The sequence below is a fragment of the Balaenoptera physalus genome (assembly GCF_965194825.1).
Source record: "Balaenoptera physalus genome assembly, chromosome: X".
NCBI lineage: Eukaryota > Metazoa > Chordata > Mammalia > Artiodactyla > Balaenopteridae > Balaenoptera > Balaenoptera physalus.
Window position 1 is genome coordinate 65,085,596 of NC_138903.1, and position 22,015 is coordinate 65,107,610.

Here is a 22,015-nt window from a genome sequence, read left to right on the forward strand (position 1 = left end):
TGGAAGCTCCTTATCCAGGGTCCTCCCAGACTTTGTCCTATGTATCTTTTTCATTTGGCTGCTCCTGAGTTGTATCCTTTATAATAAAACTGTAATTATAAGTATAGCACTTTCAGGGAGTTCTAGAAATTATTCTAGCAAATTAACAAACCCAAGATGGTCACAGGAATCCCTGAATTTAGCTGATTGGTCAGTATAGGTTGCCCTAAGATTTACTAAAGGGAAGGCAGTCTTCAGGAAGATGTTGCCCTTAACTTGTGGGATCTGGTATTAACCTGGGGTAGTTAGCATCAGAATTGAATTGAAGCCAGGTGGTGTCAGAGACCTGGTGTCATAACAGTATCAATCTCTCACTGTCAACCTACCAACTATTTATTTTTTCCAACATAGTATATTTTCACTAAGAAAAACAATTAAACCAAAACACCCCATAAGAAATAATAATTACTTATGTAAACCTGTCTCAAAAGATAACCAATGTGAACATTTTGGTGTCTTAATAGACTTCCACATTTTTACTTTTGATGCAGGAAAATGCATCAAAGGGGTTACAGCAATTTCTTCAATTTCTGATAAGGGAGAAAAATAGTATTACCTGAATCGAATTATGCCCAGATAGTACAATCAATCTGCTTTTAAATCTTCTCAAATGGAGAGGCCTGTTACTTTAAACTAACTTTCAGTTTTTTAATTAAATTCATGTGAAACCGTAGAACAAAACTTTAATATTACCTTGGACTTCTTTCTTAAAGAATGGTTCCTTGAAGGTCAATTTCCTAATTAATGTGTGGGGAAGGAATGACACCCAAAATTTTAAATTAACACACTTCTCTCAGTTAACTATTTGCAACAGTGTAAGGAGGAAAAAAGGAAAAAATAGCCAGTATATCAAAGATTTTGTTAAAAATACTTTACAAGTTAAGCTTAAGTCACTCTTTGACATAACCTAAAAGGCTCCCCAAAAATTTTTTACATGCCCCAAACAGAACAGAAATCATGTATTTAAACTCACTCTTATCACCTTAAGCAGGACCTGAATGTGATCATAGAATGCTATAATTTTGATCTATTATTATACATTCAACCCATGTACACAGGAAAGAGTTAACATAGCAGGCCTAAGACTACTATCCTCATAAAGACCTGCTTGCAAGGTTGGCCCTTGGCTGGCATCAGGAAACTTTACTGGTAAACAGTTCCCTGCACTGATAGAAAACTTTCCCTAACTGATAAGGGCGGCTCACTGTGCCTAAATTGCTTATATAAATAATGTGGATCACGTTGAATACCTACTTTCCTTCTGGAAGTCTGATATCTTGGTATGTGCTAAGCAGAAAGTGCCTACATGACCAGCCCACAATAAAAGCCTTGGTTGCTGAGTCTCTTAACAGGTTTCCCTGGCAGAAACATTGCACACGTGCTGCTGTATTTTTATTGCAAGGGGATGCTCTGTGCGAATGCTCATGGGAAGGAGAAAGCAGATGGAAGCCTGCACAGGGACTTCTCCAAACTCCACATGTGTCTTTTTCTTTATGCTAACTTTAGAAAGGCTATGTATCCTTACTATGTTAGCCTTAAGTAAAACTATATGCTGAGTCCTGTGATCCAGTGACACCCCCACATACCATCCATTTTTTGATATTAAGTAGCCAAATCATATAGGCCACCTTTGTTTTCCTTGAAGTTTCAAAATGCATTTTTACAACCACAATTAAATATAATATATATTTACATTATAACAATTAGATGGTTTTGGTTATAATTATCCTTACTGTCACATTTTTTAAATCACTGGATTAGAACTGTCAATAAATGAGGTTACAACTATCATAAAACTTACAACTTAGTAACTACTTCTGACCTAGAACAAAATGTTAAGCTGGTTTTTAAACAAAACAATGCATTTTCTGAACTAGGCAAGGTTGTTTTTTTTTTGGAGAGGGCACTTTACACCCCCAAAAAGAAAAAAAAACTACATTTATTTCCCAAACTTGTTCCCAGCAAGAAATTTTTCTTCTTAGTGATGCAGAAGTTCTTTTTAGATATTAAGCTGTTACTCTGAGTTAAAATATTTTATATCCTACCTTTAGTTAATGACATTTCTATCAAGTTCCAGGCTACTAAAAGCAGGCACGCACACTTTTCAATTACAAATACTTCATGCAATTCTCCCTAGTTGGATGTATTCAAGGAGTGTAAAAATCCTTTGGCGGCCCATTGTAGCCAACTTCCAACAACTGTGCCTCAGGAACAAGACAAAACATATACATGCTGCTATCTCTGAACTGACTAAAGTAATTCTCTAGGTAAATTAGAAAATGAGGGAGTTTCTCCTAACAAACTGTAACCACTGATTTTTATCATATTCTCTAATATTTCTTCAAATGCATACTTATGCTCATGCCTGCTGCCAGGAACATGTCAACACTATCAGTCTTTTGTTAGGCTCTTTTCCATGGAAACAAACCAGGCTTAAGGGCCCTGAGAGCATTCACTGCAGCTTCTGTGACTAAAAATTATGGTTGGTAAGGAAATGATGAGTCAACTGTGCAAAGATAAATTACAAGGGCATTCACCATAGCTGACATATAATGAGAGGTAAATAATCTTCAACATGCCAATTTAATTTACTACAAGAAACATACCCATCTACGTAACCAGAATACTTGTTTCCACATGAGGAGCATATGCTTTTCTTGTAGCCGAATTGTGATCATGAAATTGCTTAATCAGCACAGAATATGAACAGGTGGCACATTTAGATAAAATAAATGCTCAATAACAAAGACAGCCCAACATTGAAGTCTATACACCATTAACAGTGGTTTTAGATGAATGATGGGATTATAGTTTATCTTGACTGCACTCTTTATATCCTTGTATTATTTGAATTGCTTATTATAAGTACCTCTTTATAACCAGGAAAAATAGCACTTCCATTTTGAAATAAGCTAGGAAAAATAAAGTTATTAAAATTAATAGAAAATTGTGGCTACATATGGCATAAAATACCTAAGGAGTAACATAAGAAATACTGGGGGGATCTACATGATGAAAATTATGATTATTAGGACATAAAAAGACTTGACTAAATGTCTCTAGAAGAGGAGAAGAAATGTTACAAGCAAGTTAATTCTGACCAAATGAATTTATAAATCAAATGCTACTATGATAAATATCCCTAAATGAATTTTTTTAGATGAAGTAGAATTTTACAAAGTAATGTTTTTTTAATTTTTTAATTAATTAATTTTTTTTTTTTTGGCTGCATTGGGTCTTCATTGCTGCGTGCGGGCTTTCTCTAGTTGCGCCGAGCAGGGGCTACTCTTCGTTGTGGTGCGCGGGCTTCTCATTGCGGTGGCTTCTCTTGTTGCGGAGTACGGGCTCTAGGCGCGTGGGCTTCAGTAGTTGTAACACACGGACTCAGTAGTTGGGGCTCGCGGGCTCTAGAGCGCAGGCTCAGTAGTTGTGGCGCACGGGCTTAGCTGCTCCGCGGTATGTGGGATCTTCCCGGACTAGGCCTTGAACCCGTGTCCCCTGCATTGGCAGGCAGATTCTTAACCACTGCGCCACCAGGGAAGTCCCCAAAGTAATTCTTATATTCAAGTTAATGATGAATTGGAGAACAGTAGCTAAGAAGATATTGAGAAAGAATAAACAAGAAATTTTACTATGAACAAGGAAGGAACAGACCAGGGGTCAGCAAACTACAGCCAAAGGGTCAAATCTGGCTGCAGACAGATCTTGCATTCACTGTCTCTGGTTGACTCCCTGAGTGAATAGTTGCAACAGAGACTCTGTGGCCTACAAGCCTCATATATTTGCTATCTGGAGTTTTACAGAAAATGTTTGCCAACCCTTGCAATAGACACTTTAATTTTGGTGTCATGCCATAGGCTCTTCTCTAAGGGAGCTCATTAAGACCAAGAGAAGGCAAATTTACGAGGTAATACAATCCATGAATATCACAAGTAAGCAGAAGCTGGCAGGTAGAGAAATAAAGGTTGGGGAAGCCAGTTAAGAGCAAAGGAGGACTTCCCTGGCAGTCCAGTGGTTAAGACTCTGCACTTCCACTGCAGGGGGCACGGGTTCGATCCCTGGTCGGGGAACTAAGATCCCACATGCAGTGCAGCCAAAAAAAAAAAATAAAAGCAAAAGAAGCATGAAGGAACTTTAAAAATATTGATGCCTGTGGCGATTAAATCACAATATCTCACCCTGGTTTATTTTTAAAGTTCCTCAGTTGATTCTAATGTACAGCTCTGATAGAGAGCCACTGAGCTAGAAGGAACAGCAAATGCACAGTGGCTGAGTGATGTCAGTGGTGTAGCACAAGAGTAATGAACCAAAAATACCTGCTGTTAAGGTGCCCAGAGCTGCTCAAATCCAGTTCCCATACTCAATATTGTTCCTATATTTAGATTCCCATTATAGCCCCATTTTCCACATTGTTCAACATATTTATATAAAATAAACCCCTATTAATGAGGCAGGCTGAGTGATTCTTCATTTCTTGAGACCAAAAGAGCCAATTTTGTATAGAAATTTGTATCAGAAATACAGTTGCATGAAAACAGACCCCCAGGAGAAATATAAAACATTTGGAATTGTTAGGGTAAGACTGTAGGGTAGAAAATCATATACAATCCCCTCCAGATACCAGGATGCAAGGTTTTTTTTACAAGTCCAGGTTATGTTGTGGCAAAGCCACTAATTACACAATTGCCTTTGTGACTGATACATACAGCCACTTAAGGTGAAGCACTGAGGCTATTGGTAGTGGTTGTATTATAGCAACAACAAAAAAATAAGCAGAGCAGGGTTTGGCAGTTATTTCTCTTCTGACAATGATGTGCAAATTCCAACATAACCATGAGGTGCTGACCCTGGAAAGCATGATTTTATCTCTCTTATAGCTAGACATGGTGCTCAGTTACCATTCCAACAGGCATGGAATAACATGGATCAGACCATAGGTTCCCAAGCTTGAGAACCACTGGACTAAATGTGTCCAGTGTTCAGGTTCCTACAAATGTACACCCGCATCCTTCTAAAGATCACCACCCTATCTATTGTCACAGCTGTAGCACAGCCCTTAATGACCAGCTTTTGTTTCACATTATCTAGTACTACATCCTCTCCAATGAGCACGACTGTCGGGACCAATCCATACATTGCCAGCATGTCTAAGCATGAAAAAGCACTGCACAAGTAAAGATAAACTAGGCCAATTAGATTCTCACTCTTTGTAATTTGAGTAGAAACAATGAAAACTAGGTCATTACCAGTAAAAGCTGAAGCTGAAAGCCTCATTGAAGTAGTGGCAAAGCCAGTCATGAGGAAGAAAAAAAAAAGTAGAGATGAAGAGAACAGCTGAACAAATAACTGATTTAATTCAAGTCAACAGCACAATGGAAAAGGCCTACATGTGCTTAAGCCCTAGAGCCACCACAGATGCAATTCCATACCACACTGTTCTTAAGATTTCTATGAAATCCTATCTTCCTCACTGTGTGTATCTTACTATGTGTATCTATTTGATAAATGTCTATTTCTTGAGCTAATCCTGTGTCTTATTTATTGAAACCAGAAAACCTATGTAATTTAGAAAATAATGTAGAGTTGGGCTACATAAACAGAACTTTGGCAGGAAGTAAAATATTTAGACCTGGTTATGACTTGGTGGTGGGGCAGAGAACAGACACACCCCACCACAACCCAGGCTAGAAGGTTAAGGGCCTACAGGAACTGCAACCAAGTTACTGTCACAGGACCACACATCCAATGAAGGTAACTTGTGGCACAATCGCAACAGAGAAAACTGAAGTGGCCAAGAAGATCAGACAAGTGGATGCTTCTAAAATTGGCAGGGAAATTTCTAAAGTGGCCTCATGACATCAGACTATAGCATCTGGCCGTGACTTAGTTACTCTCCAACATTTCTGCTTAAGTAAGAGCTGGAAAAGTATAAACAGAAGCATCTTTAGAAATGAGAAAATGAGATGAGGGGCATATGTGATTAGTGGTCAAGATGTAGAAATGCAATACAAACACACCTGAATCAAATCGTGGCTACACTCACTGTCTCATCTAAGGTAAACTGTCTCACTCATAGTTCTGGAGATGAGGCAGTCTGAGAGAGCAATGAATTTTAGAATATGACCTGTCCTGTCACCCAAAGCTGAATGTACCAGGTGTGGGACACACTACCTAAGTGCTGTGTCATTGCACGACTCAGAAACTGACTACCCCAGCAGGGGGTGAGCTAAGCCATTTAAATCCTTGCATTGAGGAATAAAGTTTGTGAAATACAAAAAGAGTGAGGCCCATAGCAGAGGGAGCTGAATATTAAATGACAGCGCTGGGAAACATGAGATACAGTCAAGGACACCAGAGCAATAAGCAAGGTTTAGTGATGAATAACTGAAAATTTATGAGGAAGCAGAATATAAACAAAGCTAGGAAGTAAACTAAAGCTTGAGTAGATAATGAGGAAGGCAAAAAAGCAGAGAAAAGGAGGAATGAAGACATGTGATATATGGCATAAGGTCAGTTAATAATACTATAGTGAATACTGAAAATTTGCTAAGAGAATAGATTGCAGGTACTCTCATCACAAAAAAATAGGTAACTAGGTGAGAAGAAAGTTAATTAGTTTGATGGTTGACTATAGTAATCATTTCACTATGTATATCAAATCATCAAGTTGTATACCTTAAATATATAGAATTTTTATTTTAAAAAAAGATGTTAAAGGTGGCATACTAGATGAATGATACAAACCCCTGTTGCTTGCATCTATCTTGGAACCGTTTCCAATCCTCAAACCATTTTCCTCAGAGAGGAAACTGAATTTCATTTTCTTTACTTTTTAACTGTCTTATTCAAATACTGGATTTTCTTTATTTGGACTCTTATGAAACCTTTGTCTACCTTAGAGGCTGGCCATGCATAGCCATGGGTGGTCCAAATTGCCTGGCTGACCCAAGAGAGGTCCGTTTCTTGAAAATAAAAGAACCTACAATACCAGAAATTGCTAACAGAATTCCAGGCATAACTGAAGCTCACCAAGAATGTGAGTTTGCTCGATTTGGTTAGGGTGTCACAGTAGGGGATAAGGAAGTGAGAATCCCCCCACATATTAGAACAGAATGATAATAGCCACTAGGAGGCCATGACAGAGCTGCTAATTAGGCATTTAAAGCCATCAAAGATGATGCTGTGAGGGATCTGGCAACTGTTGCAATACAGCAACTTTCCAAGTTTTTCTTTAATGGCCAGGTAGTAAATATTTTAGGTTTTGCAGGCCATATGGTCTGTGTCACAACTACTTTGCCACTGTAGCATAAAAGCAGCCATAGACAATACATAAATGAATGTGTGGCTGTGTTCCAATAAAACTGAAATCTGATTTTTGTATAATTTTCACAGGTTATAACATTATTCTCCTTTTGATTTTTTTCAACCATTAAAAAATGTAAACACCATTCTCCACTCATAGGCTGTATATATATATATAAAAAAAAAAAGCGGTGGGCCACGTTTGGCCCGTGGGCCATAGCTTGATATATAGAAATGGAAGGTTTTATCAAAGACGGTCATGCAAGTATTTTTTAACTTGATTATATTTGACATACTCAAGGATATTCTGATGACTGTGTAAACTTTCTGTTTAATGGGCTACTCCTGTTCTTTTTTTTAAACCGTCTTAACCATTTTTAAGTGCACAGTTCAGTAGCATTAATCATATTCATGTTGCTGAGCAACAAATTTCCAGAAATTTTTCATCTTGCAAAATTCAAACTCTATACCCACTAAACAACAACTCCTCATTCTCCCCCTCCCCTCAAGCCCCTGGCAATCACCAGATTTTCAAGAAACACTGTGTGAGCCAAAGGAGACCTGTCTACAGGAAGGATTTAGCTCAGAGGATGCCAGCTTACTCACACTATTTCATTCGGTGCCTTATAAAGTTGCTTAATCCACAGTAAGAAACAATAACATTAGAACAAACATACACATACATACAAACATATAGCTGGAACAAAAATTTCACAAAGTACTTACCCTTTGCCAGATGGAGGCTAGTATTTTCTCATTTTTAAATATTCTATCTTCACCTGTTCCTTCCTAATCTATTCTAATCTATACAATTTCATTCAAAACTGCAACCTAGTTTTAAACACTACCCAAGGAAAACCGCCAACCCCAGGCCAAGCTGAACAGGTAGTGCTACACACTCATGTTTCATACCACATGGGAAAAAGGTAACACTACAAACAAGTCAAAATTATAAAGAAGCAGAAGCTATGGGGTTATAAGAGCATTTATAAACACACTGCGTTTGGGACTTCCCTGGTGGTCCAGAGGGTAAGACTCCGTGCTCCCAATGCAGGGGGCCCGGGTTCAGTCCCTGGTTGGGGAACTAGATCCCACACGCATGCTGCAACTAAGAAGCCCACATGCTGCAAATAAGATCCCGCGTGCCGCAACTAAGACCCAGGGCAGCCAAAATAAATAAATAAATAAATATTTTAAAAAATAAAATAAATACACTGTGTTGGCCTGCAGCATTTAAACAAATTTAAGCTAACAGCTCAAACTCAGGCTCCTTGCAGAGAGCTGGAAATCCTGTCAATGTTGGGCAGCATTTTTACTGGGCAAAAATCAACAGGAGCCAAGGAGTAATAGCCTTCTCCTTTGGATGAAAGGTTCATGTTCCACTGGACCACAAACCTAAACACTCCCTCTTAGAAGCATCAACTGCTCTTTACCATTGCATTTGAAATCTTTATTTTACTATGAGAGAATTCTCTTTTCCAATGTCTGTATCAAAAGTAGAGCAACAAAAGAAAAGCTGAAAAAACAAAACAAAAACAAAGCAGTGTTTCAAGAAATAAATAAGAAAATAAATATCAGAACCATCTTACACATTTACCCCATCTGGACCCTGCATGCATTTGCAATTGCAACCCCTGAAATAAAGGACAGAGAAGCCAGTTGTTAATGGATGCATTGGAAGCTAGAAGAAACGAAGAAAAGTAAAAGAAACAGAGACTAAGTGTAATAATCATATTAACTGCAGAACACAAAAGTAAAGACCCACAAACATATTTCCAAATAAAGTTGCGTTCTCAGGTACCAGGGGTTAGGATTTTAACCAATCTTTGGGGAGACACCCAGGGTGGCTTCTACGATGTCGTCATAGTGAATGACGAAGTGGAGTCTGGTGAGAGCGGAGAGCTGTTGACCATTTTTCAAATGCGAGGGAAACACGAGAAAAAAAAGACTGAACCCTGTTTGTTCTAGGATTTAAGAGAGATTCACAGTAAAGAATAGTATTCTTAGGCATAAGGAAACATCCATCAATTACAGTATGAGAGCTATTATATGTGTTCATAGAATTCCATATCTACCCAGAAGTATTGTAGATTGTAGATTTTTTATCAACTTGCACAAAATCTTAAAAAAAAAAAAAGACCCACAAACTGCTGCTGTTGGTATATAAATATCTAACTAAACTGGGATAAGTCAGGCCTAGTACATTTGTATTCTCAGGAATTAGAATTGGGCTATCAAGAGTAGTAATCATAGTTAGCAAAGGGAACTGAAGCTGAAAGGATAGACAGCAAGCCAACACAATGCAGAGAGGTGAGGCCACGAGGGCCACAAACAAGCAAAATTTATGATAAAGGTGAAGCCCTCAGAACATTGTAAATCAACTATACTCCAATTAAAAAAATAAATAAAGTATACAATTCAGTGGGGGGAAAAAAAGGTGAAGCCCTAAGTAAGCAGAACCTATGAATAAGCTAAAAATATGAGGCAGAGAAAAAAACTAAAACAAAGTGAATAGGTAAGCCAATAGACAATGGGAGAAATAAGACACAAGACTTAAGAAGACAGAGTAACTCAGTTACATAAATGGCACAATCCTAACATGAAGATCCGCAAACTCCTGCTGCTGAGTTTCCCAGAGCTTCTTTGGACCCAGATCCCATCCCTAATGGGCATGACCATGTTAAGGTCCCCCTATAATTGGCATTTCACGTGATCCCAGTCACCATTATCTCCCCACAAGTCACCAGCCAATAACCTGTCATTAGCTCACTGGTGAATTTGTTTCCAGCAAACAGAAGTACCTAACCAATAGTAAGAAGCAGAATAGCCCCTCAAGAAGAATGCAATTCAGGGAATTGGCTATGATCTTCCAGAAAATCCCTTGTTTTAAAGATGCTGTGCAAACCAGCTTGTGACATGGAATTCACATTTTATACCCACTTTAGAAGGTGAGACTTTGAGAGACTTGCTAGATGCTGCAAATAAGCAGTGTTAGGGAGCTAAACCAGAGAGAATAAAGTAGACATGTCATAGTGTCACCCATGCCCAAAATTCTGCTAAAGGAAACTGTACTGCAAACAAGTCTAGCTAAGAAAGCATTCTTGTGACCAAGAATCCCTCCTCTGAATCCATGGCTGTTCAGATCAAGGGGAAGTAAGGATCAGACCGAGAACATCCACCCACAAGCCGGTCAACAGCCTATGACTTGCTGTGAAATGAAAGCTGTTCCCAAACAAGGATGAGGTAAGAAAATTAGATTCAACTTACAACTGAGGAAAAACAGAGGGACAAAACCTCTGCACCTGAAATGAATGGATATGCGATAAAAGAACATACCACAGCCTATGTAAGAATCATGAAGGATTTAAGTAAGATCAACTGTAAGCACAGAAATCAGAAGCTAAAAATAAGCAAAAACTCCATCAGCAATAGGATAAAGAACAGAGGATAAGGAAACCAGATAGCAGCAGGAAGAGACTCAAGGATATAAAGAAAGTAGGGTCGTGTAGTCATTTGTGAAACTGTCGCTTCCAAAGATGGTTAGGTATGGCATCTTTTGGATGTCCCATGACCAGGATGCCTTCTAGTTTTAGAGCAATTAAATGACTCTGGATATACCTATGATAGATGAGTTGTGTTACTCTAAAGCACTTCGGGATTATAAAAAGGGAAAGAAAAACATTTCCACATAGCAATCAATAGGGGGAAATGTCCTAGACCTGCCAAATAACAACTGCTACCTCTACAGTCTCAGGAAACTTAACCCACAGGCAATCAGAGTCTCAATTTAATGACAACTGGGCAGCATGGAGAACAAGAGCGGAAACAGTTTGCAGAGAGAAAGATGAGGTAGAATGGAGGCCACGCCTACAGAGGCTGCACAAGCTCAAGTTATGAATGAGAAAAAAACATAAGTATTCAGTAGCTAGGAGGTAGAGGAAGACAGAGTATGAGGAAACCAGTTGGAAGTAGAAGCAAGACGACATGCAGAAAACCAGAGAAATAAACTGAATCACATTAATAATGCCACAGTGGAGTCAAGTTCTATAAACTTCTTAAACTGATCCAAATGAGCCCATTTCTTGCAATAAAATTTGGATTGCAAGGAACAGACCCTGAAAAGGAATGTAATAAATATGGAATTGGTTATATTGAAGCAGCAAGGTAGACAGCCAAGAAAATCACTTTTACATCCCAGAACATAATACTAATGACATACAAAGCACCCAGTCTGGCTACCACCTGTGCTCTCAGAAACTTAGAATTGTGAAATATGTACAGAAACAGGTAATCAGTAGCAGAGACTGGAGGTGAAAAAGTGCTCTAAGAGGTTATGAGGGGAGATGAGAGGCATGAACATGAGGAAGTCCACCATGACTAAGTAGAAACTATGAGAGCAAAAGTTATAAAGCAAAATATCACAGAGCAGATGTTGGCAAACCACAGCCCACAGGCCAAATCCAGCACCATCTTTTTTTTTTTTAATAAATATGGTTTTGTTGGAACACAGCCACGTTTGTCTGTTTATGTACTGCCTCTGGCTGCTTTCATGCTACAGTGGCAAAAACCATATGGTCCACAAAGCCTAAAATATTTACTATCAGGCCCTTTACAGAACAAGTTTGCCAACCCGTCAGAGGACAGAACAGTTATAGAAAAATTAGTTATATACCACACATAAAGAGAGGATCCCCAAGGGAAAAAGATTTATATTTAAAAGTAAATAAAGCATGAACTATATTAAACTATAAAGTGAAGATAAACTATATTTATCTTCACTGTGAAATGCAAGGGGAGAATAAACCATAAAGAAAAAACATATTTGAGCTACATAAAAATGAACTTCTATGTCAAATTGAGGGAAACATCTGTGACATATATGGTAGATCAAAAATCAGTGTGAAAAAGAAACTTAAAAATAAGACCCAAGAAAGATTTTTAACTGTTCCATCTCATTAGGAATCAAATAAATTAAAACATCAAGGGAGACCACTTTTCACCTTTGCAACTGGCAGATTTTTTAAAACCACAATATAGTATATTACTGAGGATATGAAAAAACAGGCATTCTCATACACTAGATGGAATTGTACATTTAATCCAACCTTAGGAAACAAACATGGAGATGTGCAAAAACTTATTTACAGGGATGTGCACATTAAGCATTATTTACACAAACTTAGAAGGGCAGCAATTGAACGAGGGCCCAAATATCAGATACAAATTATTTTTTATATTATAATGCCAATTAAAACAGATGTTTAATTTTTTTATTATTAAAAAAAATTTTTTATTAAACAGATGTTTCAGATGGCATGGGACAGTTTGAGATCTGCTAAATTTAAAAGCTCAGGCAACAAGGTTTCATTAATGACCCTAACGTCAACAACTGACAAAGACTGTCACTCCAACCAAAAACTCACTTTTGAACACAGAAACAAAGTAGTAAAAAAATAAAATAGAAAATAAAATTTAAAAATAGCGAACTTAGCAGACCTAATTCAATACTCTTGAAAACTAGGAAAATTTCTTCTGGAAATACAAGGTAGGTTCATTATAAGGAAAGCTATTAAATATAACAAATACAACAAAAAGGGCAAAGAAAAAGATTTACTTCCATGTTCAACACTTACTAGACTGAGATCCCTGTTACTTTGTTCAGATCACATTTTGAGACATCAATGGAAGGATTAATTCCTCCTAATCCTGAAAGCCATTTAGGGTTTGATATAGCAAATTACCAAAACCACAGCCCCCTACGTTGACTGCTAGGAGAGTGATTACATCCAAAGTAACCTCTGTATCAGATTCACTTTTGGGCCTACGTAGGGTAGAAGACATGCTGGTGAAGAAGGTAAACACTAGAGCTGATAATGTAAGAATAAGAACAAATAACAGACATAAAGACAAAGTCACTTCTAAGCCATGCAAAGAAAAGACCTGTGACAAGGAAGAAGATCCTCTAAGGGATGATAATAACGTGGCCCATGAGGATTCTATCACTCTACCAAGAACTCAGGCCAATATCTAGGTGACTATTAAGTCATGCACATAATGCACAGATCATGAGACACTTTCCAGTGCTAATTCAAGTAGAGCTGTGTTACTGTCACTGTATTACAAGTATTTTGAATAAAGATCACCCTGAATATTTGCTTTAACGTATCACCTCAAGTCTTCTTGTTTTAAAGTCTTCGTGTATATACAGTATAGAACAAGGATAGCATGCTATGGCCCATGGGCTGAATCCGGGCTGCCACCTGTTTTTGTAAATGAAGTTTTATTGGACCACAGTCCTGCCCACTTGTTTCCATATTGTCTATGGCTGCTTTCACGCTACAGGGAGGGGAAAGATGTATGAAAAATTAGGATAAACTCATAATTAGGAAACACGAGTAGCACTTTATTGATACTTGAGAATGGCTAAAGTTTAAGTCATCCCTGAAAAGAAAAAAGAAAAAAATAAGGGAACCATATAGGATAAACGAATAGCTACAGTGAGGCATATAAAACATAGTTCTTTCTGCATACATAGCAAATTTGTGAATGTGCTTTCTTGGTGAGCTTAATTTGAGTGGGAAGAAATTCAGAGGCAAACTGACTACTATAAGATTCCATACTTTGTCGGATCAGCTGTAAATCTAAGCCCCACAGAAAAGAAAATGGGTTGGGAGGGGAACATCTGTAGTCATAGTACATTTAACCTATGCCAGTGGTTTGCAAACTTTCTGTGAAGGGCCAGATGGTAATGCTTCAGTCTCTGTGGATAATATGGTCTCCGTTGCAACTACTCAACTCTACTGTAGTGTGAAAGGCAGCCATGGACAATAGTGAATGAGCATGACTGTGTTCCAACAAAACTTTATTTACAAAAACGGGCAGCTGGCATGTGGGCCATAGCTTGCCAAGCCCTATAGTCTATGTTAACTATCTGGACACTGTCACCTTACCAGCAATAAAATTTATGAAAGTATTAATTGTTAGGTATTCTTGTTGTTTTCCACTTGATATGAACAGAAAATAATTTTATCAGCATTGTCTGCTAACGGAAGGCAATGTTTATGCGGAATTCGGGCTTGGACATGCTGATCTACACAGCAGGCTGCTCCAACCCCTGATACACCTACACCTGAGTTAACATTCTGCAAGCGATGGGATTTTCAGTTGTAACTCTGACTTTTGTGATTCCTTTTTGTTTGTGTAAAAGGAAGTATAACCTCATAGAAACTATACAACATAAACATCATGCTGGAGGGTGGGGGTAATAACAAAAGGTGAGAAGACAAAGAGAAATAGTGAATGGTGGTGTGGGAAATAAATAAATGCTCATCCATCCAAAGTGGTCATCTCTAAAAGTTAGAGGGGCCTACACAACCCTTGCACCATCTCTCTTGTGCATCTGTATCTCCCTTCAAGAATGAACCACTCACATGTGCCCCTATATCCTGGAAGACGACAGTGATGAAGAGCCCACAAGGAGTCAGGAAGTCCCAACAACTAAGAACGTGCTCAAAACATCCTAGTGCTTCAAGTAAGGTAGCTGAGATATTTGGAGTGTGACTCACACAGCTCCACCACTGGCTCCGTGTTACATGGGTGACAACACTTCTCTGATCCTCAGTTTTATTATCTGTAAAGGAGGAACAAATCCTACTTCCCAGAGGTAATGTTAATTCAAAATGAGATAGCAAATAGGTATAAAGCACTAACCTAGAACATAAAAGGCACTTATAACTGATAAGCACTATTATTAATATTATATGACTTTAGAAAGGAAATTTTCAAATGTTGTATGTGGGTGCTAGATGACTAGCCTAAAGAGAAAAGAAAAAGAAAAAACAACAGACCTGCTGTCACAAAAGGAAAGGAGGATGGATAACAAGGCTAGGGGAGTCCTAGGGCAAGAAATGGCATTCAGACAGCAAAAGCCAAATTTATACATCCCACTTTGGCCCAGATAGAGAAAGTGACAGAAGACTTTTTTAACTGCATGCTAACATTCATATCGTTATACATGAACAATGTCATTTTAAAATAAGTTCTGGTGAAGGATAAAGAATGCAGGGACTCTCTTTGTATCAACGACTATTCCAGACTTCTCTGTAGGGAAAAGACCATGTTTCTATCATTCAGGTTCCCAGTGCAGGCTAATCTACCTAATTCTGCCAACAGGAATTATCCAAACACACCAGAGACTATACCAAGAACATTATGTTATGAAGGCACCATCTCAAGACCATCCTTATGAGAAAAGGTGACTTTTATTGCTTCCATAAAAAATGGCAGATACCAAGGAATGATATGGCCCTCGGGTATTAACTCTGGATGGAGGAGCTACTAGCTTAAGATAGGGGTGGCTTCTGCAGAGATCTCCCAAGAATGGCCATTTTATAGATGCTGCCCAGTTTAATTATGAACCATTTCATTATTCCTTAAAGCCTATTAGGGGGCTGATCCCTGAGGAGCCAAAAATGAATGCTGGTCCAATTGGTTTAAATGGAGTGCACAAGAAGACGCTGCTGCCTCTGAAATTACTAATCCAAAGCGCCATATACTTGGCGGCTGCTGAAACAACAAGCCTCTGCTAATGAGCTGGCTTTTGACAAGATGTATGTAGCTCCATAGTCTGACAAAGAAAAACTCTCAACAAGTCTGGTTTGAAAGATTAGACTCTCCCCTAAGGGGAGTGTAATCAGTGTCATGTTGACATTATTTATGACATGCAGCTTATGCCACCGAGTTTACTTGGGAATGATTTCAGTTCTCGTGACCCTCTGCAGGGGTGTTCTCAGACTGGGTAAGCATATAATCCACCCCAATTGTTTTGAGAAGGATATATCATAGAATAAACTGCAGGCTTTAAAAGTACTGGCCCCTGGAAATGACATTTCTAAGAGCCTCCCTGACAGGAGTCAAGGCAATGTCAGTCTTTCCTCCCCCCTACTTACCTTAATCACTGTGTTACCTTAATCACTGAGAAGACCCCCTCTTCTGCTGCACGTGCACTCACATGGAAAATCTGGTAGACTCTCTAAAACACTTTTCAAAGATATCCTTCAAAATTCAGCCTAGTGAGGGGTTACAAAAAGGAAAAAGATTGCTTTCATTATCTATGACCCTCCCATACTCAGCTTGTCAGCCTCCACTGCACTGATAGACAGTGGAATGTATGAAAAGGGAGAATGGGAAGGGGGGAGAAAAACACACAGTATTGCTGAGTCCAACCCAACCATTTTCACACCAAAATGGAGAAACTTCTGATATAACATTTATGATACACATTTACTTATTTATTGGTTATTTATTCTTTTGTCTACTCTCATAGGAATGAAAGTCCATGATGGCAGGACTTTGTTAATATCTAGAACAGTCTCTGGCACTTAGTAAGCACCTAATAACTGTCTGTTGAAGGAAGGGGGGAAGTGCCACGTCACAACCATCTCTTCTCTGCCACCAACTGGGGAACCCCACCGAAACCACCACCAACTTACCAAGACTTCCTAACAGCTTCACAAGGACATCCAGGGCAATGATGCTTCATTCTGGCTTGCTGGTGAACCCACTGGGCAGGAAGCCTCAGGATAAGTGACAGGTAGGTCTTAGTGTTGCTCTTGACCAATGACAAGGTTTCAGGCTGCCCAGGAATCTGCATTTTTAACAAGCACCCCAGGTGATTTTATGCATAATAAAAAAAATCACACCATGGACATTTCCTTCATCAGAGGAGCACAATCTCAGAGGCCATTATAAAAATCTTTCACAGTATGGAATAAAAATGTTTCTGTCTCACATGGCCTCCTTGGACTTAGATGGAATCTAGAGGAAGCACTGGGTGGAAGACACAGTATTGGGCTTGGATTCAAATCCATTTCCTATACCAACTAGCTATGATCTGGGCAAGATATCATCTGCAAAAATGGGAGAATGGGAAAAGGAGAGGTTAGGCTCAGTACTCTCTAGTGTAGTCTGAATATTTTAAGACCTTTTTTCATATCATAATGGGAAAGGCCTAGTAAGACTACCTTTCCTGGCCCTTCCCACTAACTGGGCAAGCCCACCAGAGCCACTGACCACTTACTAAGACTTCACAATGGTTTGATAACCATGTGCAGGATGCTGATTTGAGTCTCTTCCAATTCTCTAGTAACCTCACTGGGCCAGGCAGGGCTCAATATACCTCTTCATCAGTGGCATGGTTTCTGATCGAGTTTGGTGTCACCTGTAGGATAGGGAGAAGGAAGAAGAAACAAATGTAAGAACAGTTAAGGTATGAGATCTAGCTTTAATTTTACTTTACCATAGTCAAGTCATCCAGTCCACACCATGGACATCAGATTACACTCTTGCTAAGCACTGTTATTAGCATCACAACTATCTTTATCTGGCAAAGACTGTTGCAACGCAAACAATTATTATTTAATAAGGATTTTTGCCTCTATTTTAAATGAGATAACTTGGGTACAGAGGCACCAAGTAACTATTCCAAAGTGTTAGAACTCAGATCTGAACTAATGCTGATCCTCCTAGCTACCTACCCTCTTTAGACCTCAATCAATATCCTATCTTTGAATGGAGGTAAACTTGGTATCTTAGGGGCCCTTCTATGTCTGGCAATTATGACCCTTTATTCCATACTCCTGGCTAAAAGGCCCCCCTAAAAGTGAACTAAATCTTCATTTACTCATCATATGGCATTTAGTTCACACTGATGAGGAAAGGTAACAAAACCCTGGGCTCTGGACCAAGGCCTGTCATTTACAATCTCAACTCCCACCAGGACTCACTTTACACATACCTGAAAAGGAATAGAACATATCTTGTCCCTTATCAGCTGTGTGGGTTACCAAAAGGATCACAAGGAGCTAGGTAGGCCCGTGGCTAGTTCCCTACCTCCAAGACTCAACCACGAGGAGGAATGGGGCTCTGAGACCTAAGACCCACACAGGACAAGCCAAAGACCCCCAAAGGGTCCTTTCTTCCTAAGGAAGCAGCGTTCTGCCTCTAAGTTTCCCAGTCCCTAGCTGCTTAGCATGAAAAGCAACCCAGAAATCTAGCAATTCAGTGACGGCCCAAAGCCCAGGCTATTAATTATTATCATTAGATGCTGGCAGCACCAACTAGTGCAACTAGGTTTCCTGTTATTGCAGTGAGATGCAGGCAACCCTCAAACCCCAGGAAGACCCAAGGAGCAGTTTCTCAGGGCTCATTTTTAACTGTTTCACCCACAGTGAAATATAATAGTGTCTTATAATCTACTAGTGATCATGAGACCCAGGAGAAAGCTCTCCCACCATAGGTGGGGAAGATTCATAATGCCAAGTGGTATATGTTGGGGGCGGGGGCGGTGAGGAGGCAGGCTTGATGGGTTTGAGCCTTCTCTTTATTGGATAAAGTAAAGCAGCCGTTACTAGAGCAAGATCTGCACACCCATAAGCAGCTGCTGCCACCAGCAATTATTTAGCTTATGAAAGCCCAGAGGGACATGGGTGGGAAAGGAATGTGTACAGGGTCTAATTGGGAAATAAACAGTAAGTGTAAAGCCTGATGCGTGAAATGCCTGCACTAAGGAGCCAAGAACAGTTAGTAGTTAAGCTAGTGCCTTTCTCTAAAGACAGAGATCTTATTTCCACCATGCCCTACTCCCACCCAGCCCAGCTCTTTTCCAAACTAAACTGCTCCAGTTTCCAGCCCCCTCAACCAACCCATTTATTCCACTTCTGTTCAGGTCAGCATATTTCAAAATGGAAACCGTTTCAATGTTTGTCTTAACTTTCAAAGTCATAAACACACGCTGTGAAAAAAAAATTCCAGAAATACATTAAGAATACATAGAAAGTAAAAATCACAAAATCCCAGAAAGTTTAACACTTGGGGTATATGCTTCCAATTACTTTAATGTACATGTACAAACATGAATTTTTATTTAACAAAAATTAGATGAAACCATAGCCTTTCTTTCAATTAATATACTGGGTACATCTTTCCAAGCCATATACTCATCTACAAGACTATTTTTATTTTTAATGCCTAAGTTGTATTATTATATGAATACACCAAAATTTATTTATTCAAATTCTTATTTAGGGATAGGTAAGTTTTTCTATTTTTTTTTTACTGCTATGAACATTGTGAACATTCCCATACCTAAATCTTTTAAAATATCCTTAGAACATTTTAAAAAAATATTTAGAATTTATTTAGAATATTTAGGGGTATATCCCTAGAAATGAAATTGCTGGGTCAAAGGGCATGCAATATTTATTCTGCCCACTAATACATATTGCCAAATTGCTCCTACAAAGGATTACACTAAAATTGGACATATCCCACCAACACTAGTATAACATTTTTTAATCTTTGCCCATGTGATAGGTGTTAAATGTAATACTGCATTTTTTATGAATACAGACATTTTTTACTAGGAGAATTACAAAGATGAGTAAGATATGGCCTCTGCCCTTGAACTTAAATGAAGGGAGATAGACACAAACAGGTAACATTATCATATTCATGATAAAGATAAATAAGATTTCAGTTCATGGTGCTTCCTTCGACTCTGTGGCTATTGCTAACAGAAAAGGTCCAAAAGAATATTATTAGACAGTAGTCCAAATTAAAAATCCATTTACTAAAATTCCAAGGAGTTGTGTTAATGCTGACTACCACATCAGTGGCACTTCGGTATCACTTTGTTGTTTCTCCTTCATCAATTCAAAGGAAGGAACCAAGCAGAAGCAGCTCAGAAAACCAGCTGCCCCCCACCCCCCAAAGCCAGTGAAGTGAATGAAGTGCAGGGCAGTATATTATTGGAAGGATTTACTGACAGTGGATCTGGACTTCCATTTTTCCTTCTCCTATTATTTCCAGTAAACAACAGTGAGCTGCGGCCATTTTCTTTCAGAAACAAAATGTCTTCTCTCCCTAGGACTCTTATTCCCAGGCAGATCTGCTTGTAGGTAGTTAGGCTGCAGTTTCCATACCATCTTGGAAAATACAGATAAGAATCCAAAGAGATTATTTTTCTGCACCATAATGGGTCAGATACAGATGAAATCAAAATGGATGACAACACAAGTACTTTAAAAACCCACCCAACAAAGATGGACGAATATGCAATAAAGCAGATACAGCAAAATGTTAATTGTACCATCTAGGTGGTGAGTATATGGGTTTTCACTATACAATTCTTTCAATTTTTCTGTATGAAAATTTTCATAATAAAGTCCTGGGAAAAATCCAGCAAGCGGCTTGAAAATAACGCTGTAAGGCCTTTCCCTCCATTTTACTCCTAGAATGAGACTATCTGATATTCTCTCCCTTTTGCTTTTTTAGATCTACATTTCTTGCATCAGACTTGGAGCTCTCCAACTTTTTAATGAAGTGAAATGAATGACAATATACTCACAGACAGGTTACCAAGACAACGGGCGGTGGGTTAGAGAGGGTTGAGGGGAGGGCCCTAAGCTCTTGGAAGCGCAGGCTCACTACCTGCATAAGTCTGAATAAGTGAATGTTCCAGAAATCCCATTTCTCAGTTTAAAAATTAGCATTCAGACCCTCTAAACATTTGCCTCAGTCTACTTTTCTGCTTTATCTCATATTAATTCCTTATTTTCCATATTCTCATTGCAAAGAGCTGTGTAGGAAGGAGGGGGGCAAGGGATAAGGCACCAAAGCATGAAATGTCCATATGCTTCAAGTTAGGATATAACAAAAGGAATTTTAATTTCTAGGGTTGAAGCTCGAAACTTGATGCTGAAGGACACCATATAACTGACTGACTGCAGGACCCTGGGGGAGGCCTTATAATCAGTCTCCTAGTTTGAAGTGTGTCCTGGCTGGCCCATCTGTAAAACAGGAAAAAGACTCGTCATAAGTAATAATGAATGAAGTAAATAAATGAGTTTCTGAGATGCTAAAGGTTATCTCCGGTGAATGGAGAGGGGAATGAAACTATGACTGTTGAGTGATACTCCAAAAAGGGTAGGCACTCTTTTTCTAGGGCCAGCCTTTGTGGGTCAGCATGTCTCTGATGTGGCTACTCAACTCTGCTGTTGTAGGTCAAAGAGGCCACAGACAACACATCAACAAATGAGCATGGCTGTTTTCCAACAGAACTTTATTTGCAAAACCAGGCAGCCCATGGGCTGTATTTGCCCACCCCTGATCTAGAATGTGGAGCCCACATGGGAATACCATTTGGAGGATGACCTGAGGAGGAGTGAAAAGGGGATGAGTCTACAAATAGAAACCATTTAGCAAACACTAGACAGTGAGGATGGAGCTCCTGATCTGGCAGCTTTCACCCAGGTTCCACCAAGGAAGAGACTGTCAGCAGTAGCAATAGTAGCAACATCTGTAAATACCAAGGACTGAAATCCAAACACAAAAATAGCATTATCTCATGAGAAACTGTTAAGAAGATATATACATAACTAGAAAGAAACAGCAAGTTTCTGACCACACGCATTTTGAAGAAAACTGTTGACAGTCCAGAGCCTGTGGAGATCACGTTAGCAGGCACACAATAAATGTTTGTTGATGAGTCATTCATTTATTCATCCAATAAACATTTACTGAGGCCTACTAATGTGCCAGGCTGGGCTCTGGAGATGAAGACACTGTCCCTGCCCTCAAGGAGCTCACAGTCTAACTGATAACATAGGAAGGGAGA

At 39.0% G+C, this 22,015-nt stretch overlaps 1 protein-coding gene across 5 annotated transcripts in view; it reads right to left on the reverse strand.

The window, feature by feature from the left end:
• LOC309653105 (uncharacterized protein) overlaps positions 1-22,015 on the reverse strand; it is a 62,134-nt gene that overhangs the window by 34,427 nt on the left and 5,692 nt on the right. For 4 of the 5 annotated variants that reach the window (XM_082447479.1, XM_082447478.1, XM_082447477.1 and 1 more), the window contains exons 2-4: positions 17,420-17,560; positions 16,833-16,987; positions 16,290-16,409 (exon numbers count right to left, since the gene is read on the reverse strand). Coding sequence is in view for 1 of the 5 variants with exons in the window: in XM_082447481.1 (XP_082303607.1) it covers positions 16,385-16,409; positions 16,833-16,987; positions 17,519-17,560 (222 nt within the window). In the remaining 4 variants the exon portion in view is untranslated. The remainder of the gene's footprint in view (positions 1-16,289; positions 16,410-16,832; positions 16,988-17,419; positions 17,561-22,015) is intronic. The other variant, XM_082447481.1, reaches the window with a different exon arrangement.